The following is a 12,496-nucleotide window of genomic DNA, read 5'->3' as shown; positions in this document are numbered from 1 at the left end:
TTTGCCTTCTAAGAAACTGTCAGTTTGAATGCCATTAATTTCACTCTTCTACTGATGCATATTTAAAATGCACTTGCAGTTGCAGAATGTCTGTAAAGTAAAGGTTTTCATGATTACTCAGTAGTTTCTGAAACATGATAGTCTTTCATTTATACTTAAAGGAAAGAGCAGATATACCAGTTTCTGCAGCTCACAAAGGTCTTTCTCATATACCGTTTCATTTGATTCCAAAATAGACCTGTAGTTTCGTGCATAGGTGTTTTCTTCTAAGAATAAGATACTGGCTTAAAATAAAAAGCATCAAGTAGCAGAAGTGGGACCCAAATTTGTCCTGGTTTCAAATTCTGTGCTTGTCTTTCTGTGCATTGCTGACCCTATCCCTGTGTTGACTGTATTGTACCACTAGCTGTATATGTGGCTATTTAAATTTGTTGAAATCAAATAACTTTAAAAAGTCAGTGCCTTAGTCACATTAGCTTCATTTCAAGTGCTCAGTAGCCACTTACGGCTAATGGCTGCCATATTGGACACTGCCAATATAGAACGTTGCCATTTTCAAGAAAGTTCTGAGACCGAAAGCTGCTTTAATGTAATTAAGAGAGGAGATGGGAGGATTTCATGGGCTGTATACTTAAGTTTTTCAGTTGATTGCTGAAAACATTCACTGACTGTAATCACTGGCTGTGTGGGTCAGTTTTCTTTAGCAAATGAGCCTTGAATATAGATGTCAATAGCAAACCTCAGAGTCTGTCTAGGTTAATTTTATAACTTGGTGATCATTGAAGAAACATACAAAGAATTGGATTCCTTTAACATTAAATTAGTTCAGTGAATAGAATTTGTATGTTGATTTTATATAAGCTATTGTTAATGTTTATCGAATTTGCCCATACTTCCAGGTGCTAAAAGTGGATGGTGCCTATGTTGCTGTAAAATTTCCAGGAACCTCCAGTAATACAAACTGTCAGAACAGCTCTGGTCCAGATGCTGACCCTTCTTCTCTCCTGCAGGATTGTAGGTTACTTAGAATTGATGAATTGCAGGTAAGTGTAAAGAAGTCATTCAGCAAGTGAATATTGGAACTGACTCCTTGAGTTTATTATGGAGTTTGAAAGCAAAATTCCTTTTGTGTCATGCAGGTTGTGAAAACTGGTGGAACACCGAAGGTTCCCGACTGTTTCCAAAGGACTCCTAAAAAGCTTTGTATACCTGAAAAAACAGAAATATTAGCAGTGAATGTAGATTCCAAAGGTAAATTTTGAAACTTCTTCAGCTGGCATATCCTATATTCCATTAATACTTGTTCAGGAAATGGGAATATGATAAAATAATTCAGGACATTGGCATTTTTTTGTTCCCTATCTGTAACATTATGGAATGGCATATATCTGTTTGAATTGACTTACAAGTGTGGCCAGAGAAGTTAAAATATTGTAGATGTTTATTAGAGATAAGATGTAAAACGATTTTTCTTCTCATTTATGTACTTCTGAAGGTGTTCATGCTGTTCTGAAGACTGGAAATTGGGTACGATACTGTATCTTTGATCTTGCTACAGGAAAAGCAGAACAGGAAAATAATTTTCCTACAAGCAGCATTGCTTTCCTTGGTCAGAATGAGAGGAATGTAGCCATTTTCACTGCTGGACAGGTAGAGGCTCATTTTTGCTTTTGAAAAGTGTTAGGACAACAATGGCATTTTTGTGAAGTTAGGGGTTCTGGCTCTGGTTAGCTTGTTAATAAATTATTTAAAAACTTAGAATATTTAGCACATTTGAATACTAGGTTTCTTATTATTATTACTAAAATCTAATTTGGAAACAAATATGCCTGTCATAAAAATCAGATACATTTTTTGATTAGGAGTCAAACTTTACCGTTTTCCCATTATTATAGGAATCTCCCATTATTCTTCGAGATGGAAATGGTACTATCTACCCAATGGCCAAAGATTGCATGGGAGGAATAAGGGATCCTGATTGGCTGGATCTTCCACCTATTAGTAGTCTTGGAATGGGTGTGCATTCTTTAATAAATCTTCCTGCCAATTCAACAATCAAAAAGAAAGCTGCTGTTATCATCATGGCTGTAGAGGTAATTTGAGTATTGAAACTACTGGGCATTTTAATTCACAAAACACCACTAAATAGTCTTGAATAGATCTTGCAACAATCTTCAATAGATCATTCATTGCCCCTTTCTTCCCTAAAAGAGCTAATAGTCTATTAAAACAACATAGACAAGTACATCAGTGATTATCGTGTAATTTAAGTGTTTGAGCAAGGCGTGCACAATGTTGTAGGAGCACAAAGGGGAGAGATATAAATCATACTGTGACTGTACCAAAGACTTCCTTTAAGAAGCGATACCTGGACAGATCAGATAGGCATCCCTTAGACACAGGGATGGAGTTGGGAGGTATTATTCCAGGCACCAAGAGCAACCTTTGTGAATCTTCTTAATAAGTTGGGAGAAAGTACTTTTTTTTGATATGACCAGAATTCTGGTAGGGATCCTGTGGGTCAGTGAGTAGCAACTGAAAAGGCTGGAGAGAGGCACTAGGGTGTTAGTGTGCTCACCTAACGTTACCTAAACTTTAGCCTGAAAGCGAGGAGGAGGAGGAGGAGGATTATAAGCCAGTGAATGACATGCTTTTGATTTTTTAAAAAAGATCAGCAGTGGCTAGTGGGTGTTTAGAGAGCAGTTGATATCAGAAGTTTAGAGATCAGATAAAAAGGTTAATGTAGGCTGGGCGTGGTGGCTCACGCCTGTAATCCCAGTACTTTGGGAGGCAGGAGTTTGAAGCCAGCCTGGCCAACATGGTGAAACCCTGTCTCTACTGAAAATACAAAAATTAGCCTGGCATGGTGGCGCACGCCTGTAATCCCAGCTACTCAGGAGGCTGAGGCACAAGAATCACTTGAACCCCGGAGGCGGAAGTTGCAGTGAGCCAAGATCGCGCCACTGAACTCCAGCCCGGGCAACAGAGCGTGACTCCGTCTCAAAACAAACAAACAAACAAAAACATTTAAAAAAAGAAAAAAAAAGTTAGGCAATAATCCAGGTTAGAAACAAACTAAATGTCAACTTTTGGAAATGAGGAAGGAGGGGCTGGATTTAAGAGATCTTAAGAAACTAGAACCTATAAAGCTTGGTAACTGGATGTTAGCAGTGAATGAAAGAATTAATAAAGCTTCTGATTTGGGCATGGTTGATGGTAGAGAGGAAATATAGGAGGGGGGAACAAATGGGATAAGGGAAAAGGATGAATTTAGTTTTAAACGTGTTGTGGTTTGTCATAATTGAGTATTTGTTAGATGTGGAGACAGTGCGTTAGAAGCTATTGGAGCAATTTCAGCCGAGGTTGACCTGATATCGCTGAACATTTTAAAAGGATCCCTTATGACGCGCTAAGAGTACTAGGGTGAAAGTGAGTAAGTAGGAGTGCCAATTAGGATATAATAATAATCCAGGTGGGAGATGATAGTGACTTAGCCCAGGGGGTGGAGTTAGGAGTGAAACGTGACTAGATTCTAGATACGTAGTCATGTGTTGCTTAATGACAGGGATACAGTCTGAGAAATACATTGTTAGGAGATTCATTGTTGTACAAACATCACATAGTGCACTTACATGAACCTAGATGGTATAGCCTATTGCTTCTAGGGTATAAACCTATACAGTGTATTTCTGTACTGGATACTGTAGGCATTTATAACACAGTGATAAGTATTTGTTTACATAAACATAGGAAAGGTACAGTAAAAATACGGTCTAAAGGATAAAAAAAGGTGCATCTGATAGGGCATTTAGCACAAATGAAGCTTAGAAGATTGAAAGTTGCTCTGGGTAAGTCAGTGAGTGAGTGGTAAGTGAATGTGAGGGCTTACGTTATTACTGTACACTGCTGTAGACTTTATAAACACCGTACACTTAGGCTACACTAAATTTTTTTTAACCTTTTGATTTGTTTGTAATAATAATACGCTTAAAACACATTGTACACAGTCGGGCACGGTGGATCATACCTGTAATCCCAGCATTGTGGGAGGCCAAAGTGGGTGGATCACTTGAGGCCAGGAGTTTGAGGCCAACCTGGGCAACCTAGTGAAACCCCGTCTCTATAAAAAATACAAAAATTAGCCAGGTGTGGTTGTGCCTGTAATCCCAGCTACTTAAGAGGCTCAGGCACGAGAATCGCTTGAACCTAGTGGGTGGAGGTGGAGGTTGCAGTGAGCTGAGATCATGCCACTGCACTCCAGCCTGGGCGACAGAGTGAGACTCTGTCTTAAACACACACACACACACACACACACTGTGTAGCTATCTAAAAAATAACTTTCTTTCCTATATCCTTAAGGGTTTTTTTTTGCGGGGGACAGAGTTTTCTTTTTCTTCTTTTTTTTTTTTAAAAAACTTTTATTTTAGGCTTGGGAGTACATGTGAGGTTTTACTGCAAGGTAAACTCATGTACAGGGTTTTTTGTACGGATTGTTTCATCACCGAGGTATTAAGCACTTTTTCTATTTTTAAAATTTTATATTGCCTTTCTAAAAAATGTACAATTTACAGTGCCTTCTTCTGTAATACCTCCTGAAGGACCTGCCTTAGGCTGTTTTAGTTAACTTTAAAAAAAAATAGATAGAAGAAGTACATTCTAAAGTAACCAAAGAAAGTATAGTAAATACTTTAGAAATCAGTGACCTAGTTTATCATTATCAAATATTATACTGTACATAAGTATGTACTGTACTTTTATATGATTGGCAGTACAGTAGGTTTGTTTATGCCAGCATTGCCACAAACAGTATGATTTAACAACAGCTACGATGTCACTAGGCAATCGGAACTTTTCAGCTCTATCATAATCTTGTAGTACCACAGTCATATATGTGGTCCATCATTGACCGTAATGTTTTTATGAAGCACATGACTGTACTGGGTATCTTTTTAAGGTAGAACTAATGGATTTGCTAGTGGCTAAATGTAGGGTATCAAATAGACGAAGCAAGAGGGTTAATGGTTTTGGAAGAATGAGGTTGTCATTTACTGAGTTGAAGACTGTAGAAGTGAAGAAGATTCAAGAGTTTGGTTTTAGACATGTGAAGTTTAAGATGTCTCTTCCAATAGAGGAAGTGAATGTGAAGACATTTTAATAGATGTCTCTTCTGATAGAATAAGTGAAGGTGAAGGTTCAGGAATTTGGTTTTAGACAGGTGAAATTTAACTTGTCTATCAGAAGATTATCTGACAGATTCCTGAACCAAGAGGAGATGGTAAGTAGAAAGTTAGATGTGTAAGTCTGACTAAGAGAGAAAGGCTCAAGCTGGAGAAATTTACTTGGGAGTTGTTTATTTAGAGGAATTATATTGAACAAGATCATGGAGGTTGTGAGGAGAAAAGGTCCAAGGACTGAGTCCTGAGAATAGTCTCAACATTTAAATGTCAGGGTGATAAAGAGGAATCAGCATAGGAGATCGAGAAGGAACATCTACAGGGTTGGAGGAAAGCTAGAATGAGTTGTGTCCTGGAAGTCAAATGAAGAACACGTGTCAAGCAGGATGCTGGGACCAACTGTGTCAAGTGATGCAGTAGGTCAGTGAAGTGAATACTGAATACTGACTGTTGGATTTAGCTCCATCTAGGTCATTATTGATAGTGGGGATGAAAGCTTTAGAGTGAACTTAGGAGAAAATGAGAGGTGAGGAACTGAAGATAAATACAACTTTTTTGAGCAGTTTTTCTATAAAGGATGAAAATGGAGTTTAATATGGGAGCATATTCACCCTCCATTAGGTTGGAGGTGAGAAGTACTTTTTAGAACTGCATCTAAAATAGACTGAATCCAGGTGCTTATGAGCACTATCTGTAAGCTTTTATTTAGACACCCAGACTCATTCTTAGCTTAGCTTTGCTTGTAACCTACTGTACTAGCGGTTTCAAACTAAAGGAGGTTATGATACAGAGGTAGCTGTGGTCTGAACTTGATGTCTAGAAATAGCCTTCTTATCATTTTAGAATTCTTGATGGGTTACCAATATTGAAAAATCACAGGATTTATATTTAAAATCCAGATTTTAATTTTAGAAGATCTAGTGAAATTGGGCCTCGTAATCTACATCCCAAAAACATTAGACTGGTCTTTACAATTCATTGCAGTTCTCACTACTTAGAGTTTGTTGCTCCAAGTGCTAGTGATGCCATTTAGTATACAGCTTCTGTTATCTCTTACACACAGCCTCCTTCATTCATTTATATTACTTCAAGTGTAGGCATTTGATTCTGTGACCTCTTCACTTTGTCAGCATCTGACAGGTAGAGTCATCATCCTGCAGGTAGGGATAAAGTGTGTCGTGATTAGTCTTTATACCTTAGTGACTAGGGCCTACCACACAGTAGACCCACAAGAAATTTTTTATCGAACTCACTCTGCCTTTTGTTATAAGAGTAATTGACAGATGTAACATACAATGATGCAGAGTAAACTTTTCTGCTTGTAACACAACTAAGTAGTATTGATACTCTCAGTGTGACAGCCCATCTACTATAGTCTGGCAGGTTGGAGGTAAGAGTTTCCTGTAGAGTAGTAGCTGCTTCTCACTAAATAATTGGCTATTACTTGAAACTAGTGTATATGACAGCAGTGTACAACAAAATATCTTGATTTTAGTTGCCCTTTGAAAGTACTCTGTTCTTTGTTCTTCAGGGAGGCTTTGACATTTTCTCTCAACATATTTTGTATAAATTTCCCTATGTTTTGGAAAGTAGTATTAAGCTCCTCATGAACTGGAGCTTGCTGTTGATGAGGTGACTTCAGAGCCGTAGTTAGTTCCACAATCAAAGTGGCCTGTCTCACGTGTAATTGATAGTGAAAATAGTTGTTTAGGTGTGTTTTCTTGTGTGGACATCTATTCTCCACCCGCTCTCAAGTTGGGGATAGGGGAGAGCTTATTTTGACAGTTTTCCAAAAGGTGGCAAGTTGTTCAAATGCAGTTTTCTTTTTTCCTTTATACTCCCACATGCTCTTTTCCCACCTGCTTTTTTTCTAGTTATAGTTAAAATGAACAACTTTCTTTTATAAAACTAAAGTTTTATATTCGGTTCATTAAATATTCTACAACTACAGTTTTCCATTCTGAAAGAATGAACTTCTTGGTATGTTCATGCTAAAAAGCTAATGATATGTTCTATAAATACTTATCAGTACCACCGTGTCTTTATTAATTAAATTACACCTGTCATGATTCCTGCAGAATTGAAGGTATTGGTTTTCATATAACCTTTAATAGCATAAGAGGGCTGGGTGTGGGTTGCTCATGCCCAGCACTTTGGGAGGCTGAGGTGGGGGCATCACTTGAGCCCAGGAGTTTGAGACCAGCCTGGGCAACATGGCAAGACTCTGCCTCTACAAAAAATCAGCCTGCTGTGGTGGTGCATGCCAGCTACATGGGAGGCTGAGGCGGGAGGATTACTTGAGCCCAGGAGGTTGATGCTGTAGTGAGCTGTGTTCACATCACTGCACTGCAGCCTAGAAGACAGAGTGAGACGCTGTCTGACACACACACAAAAGCCTGGAATAAAATTTATATCCTTTGCTTAATTGGCTATCATTATTAATAGGGTTCTAATTAGATAGTTAGATAACATGAAGTAAAAACCAAGGATTGGCAGACTATGGCCCAAAGGCCAAATCCAGCCACTCCTATTCATTTATGCATTGTATGTGGCTGCTTTCCCGTTTCAGTTGCAGAGCTTAGTTAGTTGAGAAAGCTAAAAATATTTACTTGTCCTTAACAGAAAGTTTACCCTCCCTTCTCTATTCCTGTCAATTGTATGTTCTGCTTAAAATGTACCCTTAGGTTCTGTTTCTTTTGGTAGGCCACCTGAAATTGTCTCTACTTATTTGCAAATCTGATTATATATTACTGTGTTGGCCGTGAGAAATTTTTAATATATGTAATGTGCTACTCAAATTCATTGAGGTTTTTTTCCCCTAATTTGTCTGAGCACAGAAACAAACCTTAATGCAACACATTCTGCGCTGTGACTATGAGGCCTGTCGACAATATCTAATGAATCTTGAGCAAGCGGTTGTTTTAGAGCAGAATCTACAGATGCTACAGACATTCATCAGCCACAGATGTGATGGAAATCGAAATATTTTGCATGCTTGTGTATCAGTTTGCTTTCCAACCAGCAATAAAGAAACTAAAGAAGAAGAGGGTGAGATTAAGAACTATAGCAAGGTCTTTAAAGGGAGTTTTTAGGCAATTTTGAAAATGTAACAGTTGTTAAAGAAAAATAATCACTATAAAGAATTTGTGTGTCTTTTTTTTTTTTTTTTTACTTTCTCAGAAGGTAAAGATGGGTATGTAACATAAAATTTTCCACCAGCGTGTTTTTATTGTATTTAATACTATATGATATATACAAACTGGATATGTAATACTAAATGAACTTTACTGATTTTATAATTGCAGATGACTTTTATTACATGAGAATTATTTAGCAGGTTAAGCCAAGTTACGTTGAGGCAACTTTTATCTAAATTTTTAGAATGTAGAGGAGAAAAATCACTTAGTGAGGTGTTATATGTTTTTGGAAGGTAAATAAGCCTTTTTTGCCATAAAGTTTTTAATTGGCTAAATGAAGGGAGAAATTGAGAACAAAGTGTAAATATGTAATTCATAATGTGTTTTTTTTTATTTTGAATTTGCTGATGATACTCTGGTAGCTACATTTTTGAATAGTGGTTTGCAGGTTTCTGACCTTTATGTCATTATCATTGAATCAGTAAGGATTATACATAGTACATAAACTGAGACTGAAATACTGGTAAGTAGGTCTTTTTCTGTTTTAATAAGTGAAAGCTAAATTTCAGTCTTCTTATTAATGACCTTATTTTTGCCCTTTGTGGATTGAGAAGTAAGGCGGAATAAGGAAATAAATCACATATGAAAGATTATATAGTTCAGTCTGTCTGAAGTGTTAGTTGCTCTAAGGAGGAAAAATTGAACAATTGGTTATCTAGTATGTGAATTAGAGTACTAAATATATAGAGATTAGTGTTTAGTGGACTGTACATACTCAGTGTATTAGTTTTAAAACTTAAATTGATCTTAATTTTTTCTCATTTTTCAGAAGCGGAGCGTTCTGAAAGAAATACATTTGCAGAAAGGCTTTCTGCTGTTGAGGCCATTGCAAATGCAATATCAGTTGTTTCAAGTAATGGCCCAGGTAATCGGGCTGGATCATCAAGTAGCCGAAGGTAATGTGATTTTTACCAGGAAACTTTAATTGGAGGAAAAAACCAAGTACAGAAAGCAGTATATCTCTTACCTGTCGTGTACATGAATTGGTGGGTCCTTTTTTGTTTCATTTTTGTTCCTCCCAATAACACCCTGGGAAAAATAATCTGATAACAAATTAGAGTTTAAGGTAGAGCTGGGACACTTAATAAATTTGAGATAATTTAGACAAGTAGTTTAAATTTGTTTCTTTCAATTTGTTCTAAATTCATCATTCTTGCTTCCTAGGAAGTTACTGTCTTATTTGGAGAACCAGTAGTATAATAATTGAAGGAACCTTAATATTTTCAGATTGCTTATTTAGGTAGTTTCTCAGATATCTTGATCTGGGAAAAAAATGAAAGGCTGATGTGTATTATGGATGTCTGATGTTTAAATTTTCAGGCTGAGTTTTGGGATGGACAAACTTTTATAACACATTAAAAATTGCTAGGTATTTGACTAGATAATGAATATAAAGAATTCAGGATATAGTTTTCTTTCTGTAGGAAAAAAATTTTTTGTCTGCTTGACAAGATCATTAATGGAAGCACTGCTCACTATGTGCTAATGTGGTAGGTTGCAAAGTCTCCTTGCCTATTTTCTGTTCCATAGTTAACTATTCCTTTAAAAATGTGTATTCTTAAATTGGCAACAGGAAGGCTACCAAGTTGATCCAAGTTGATACTTTACCAGGTTCAAAAACATCCTGAAGTGAGATTTATCAAAAAGTATTCGTGGGTGACCAAATTATAATTTAAAACAGTGCAAAAACGTTATGTAGACTAAACAAAATGGAAATTATCACCAGTTTATTTATTCAGGACTATACTAGGCAGACAAAGTGTTTGGTCTAAAGTGGGAAGCAACTTAAATTCTTCATGAAGAAATTAGTGTCTGAATTATTTCAGGTATTTCATTTCCTCAGGGAAATTACAGGTGCAAATCAAGTTGGACTCTGATATGGTTGGTCCAATGCCAGTGCTGCCATCTTTTTTTCATGTCAGGATTATTTTGAAGGCAAAGACTAAAAGGAGCTTCAAGAGTGGGTGATGTGTTGCTCACAGAAATAATTTGCAGAGTAAGCTCCTTTGAGGAATTTGCCGAAGATTTCACTGCAGTGCTCTTAACCAGTTCAAACTCAGGGCTGCCGGTTGAACAGATGAAAGCACAGGAGTCTTATTATCCACGCCGGGCAGTAGGAAGTCCACAGACTGCTTCATTGAAGTGAAACCCTCCTCTAGCCTCCAATGGATTTTCTAGGCGATGCCCCTTGATGAGTATGCAGGCTGGGATTCATGAGCTGTAAGCTCAAAACTGATGCAATTTCAATATTGAATGGAATACTGTTAAATGCCTTCAGATGATGATTTGACTCAGAAGTTTTATTATGTGACTCAATAGTTCCTGAGTACAAAGGGCAGATTTAGTGGAAAGCTTGATTGATGCATCTGATTGCAGGTGTATGTACTCTAGAGATTGTTAATCTGGAAGACACATGACCTTCGCTTTTTTGTCACAGTGTTATGTTTGAACATGACTGGATTCTAAGGCTTCTGTAGCATGGATATAACGTGCTTACAAAGAGGAAATTACATCATCCTTGAATTCTTCCATATTGTCAGAAAATACGATGACTCCAGGCAAGCCTATACGAAGAAATGTCAAAACTCTGAATCTTAGCAGCCAAGGTGGTATCTCCTCAGTATTGTCCTCAGCCACTGAGGATACAGGTGAATCTTCATGAATTGTGTACAACATCTTGAAGAATAATTTTCTTTTTTTGTTTTTTGTTTTTTGTTTTTTAAGAATCTATATGAGGAGCTGGGCATTGTACTTAAAAATGTTCCCAAGACCTAATGAAGAAAAGAGGTTAAGGACAATTTTAAAAATGACAAGGAATGGCCCCCTCATTTAATATTGAATTGACTACATCACAGCAACAAAGTTGGGAGTTTGCAAGTTCAAGATGAGACTATGGTCTCAATTTATCTTCATTTATTCTTAATCTGCTTTAAGCTAGAAGTTGGAGAATAGCCCACATAATGTTTTTTGTTTGGCCTGCGCAATGTTAAAATTTTTTTTTCCTTTAATTTGAATGCCTTTAGATAAGCATGTGTGCCTCTAGCTTGTCACTACCCCCATTTCTTACACCTGACTTCCCTTATTTTCCCTTTCTGACCCATTAGCCATTGAGTTTGTGACTCTGGTGTAAGCATTCTTGAAAAGGCCAAAACATGCATTTATTTTCAGGTCATTTGCAGTGTCTCCCAATTATTGCTGATTTTTTTTTCTTTGTGCTTTGAGTAAGACACAGTAGGTAGGATACCAGGTGTCTGTTGAGCTTAATTAAAATTGTATAGGAGCATCACAGTGTGAACAGTCACCATGGTGTGTGCTGTTACTGGTAAGGAGTCTTCCTTTTCCTCTGGGTGATATCTTTGGACAGGGAAGTGACCTGGACTGAAACAGGCACTGTGCCATGCTCCCATCCACATTATAAAAACTCTTAAACTCAAATTTCTAAATTGGAAAAAGAAGACATTGATACTATAAAAGAATTAACTATAGCTATTTTTTAATAGTGAATACTATAATGGCAGATATATTATTTGAGACAGTAACATTTACATTGCAGAATCTTCTAGAGTGTTTTTATTCCAAAAAATACATCATAAATAAGTCTTATAAAATAGATATGTTCTTGAACATAGCCTCTAAAAGTAATTTTTGTGAATGACTTTTTTAAGAAAGTTCCTTATAAAATTAAAAATGTATTGACATGGAAAAAAACATTTATCCTCAATTAAATAATAATTGCAATTAGAGATTTAAACATTAATAAAACTTGAAATTATTTCTAGATGTATTATGCGTATCTAGTAAGGAGTTAGGTCTTTCACATGAGAATGTCATGTCTGAGATTAATTCTGCATGGGAGAATGAAGTCCCTTATGCGTTGTCTGGCCCTTAAAATGAAATTTTTACTCTTTATCCATTTACAAGCTCTAAAATTGTGGCTGAGTGAAGGGATTTGCCTTTTGTGCTCTCTTAAATCATTGTTAGTTCTAAATGTATTTTGTAGCCGTTGTAAGGTTTTATTCAAAGGTAAAGTATAGATTTTCATACAGGTAGTTCCCATTTCCCCTAACGAGTTCTGTGTTTGTGATTATTTCTTTTTCTTTTTAGTGATGTGTACACCTGTATAGT

At 36.7% G+C, this 12,496-nt stretch overlaps 1 protein-coding gene across 5 annotated transcripts in view; it reads left to right on the top strand.

The window, feature by feature from the left end:
- Positions 1-12,496, top strand: part of UBR5 (ubiquitin protein ligase E3 component n-recognin 5) — a 152,695-nt gene that overhangs the window by 91,945 nt on the left and 48,254 nt on the right. For all 5 annotated transcript variants that reach the window (XR_004026242.1, XM_030795423.1, XM_030795422.1 and 2 more), the window contains exons 17-22: positions 900-1,043; positions 1,140-1,251; positions 1,496-1,650; positions 1,896-2,093; positions 8,012-8,222; positions 9,141-9,267. Coding sequence is in view for 4 of the 5 variants with exons in the window: in XM_030795423.1 (XP_030651283.1) it covers positions 900-1,043; positions 1,140-1,251; positions 1,496-1,650; positions 1,896-2,093; positions 8,012-8,222; positions 9,141-9,267 (947 nt within the window). In the remaining variant the exon portion in view is untranslated. The remainder of the gene's footprint in view (positions 1-899; positions 1,044-1,139; positions 1,252-1,495; positions 1,651-1,895; positions 2,094-8,011; positions 8,223-9,140; positions 9,268-12,496) is intronic.

The sequence above is a fragment of the Nomascus leucogenys genome, chromosome 16 (assembly GCF_006542625.1).
Source record: "Nomascus leucogenys isolate Asia chromosome 16, Asia_NLE_v1, whole genome shotgun sequence".
NCBI classification, from domain to species: domain Eukaryota; kingdom Metazoa; phylum Chordata; class Mammalia; order Primates; family Hylobatidae; genus Nomascus; species Nomascus leucogenys.
This window is presented reverse-complemented; position numbering and strand designations above follow the sequence as displayed.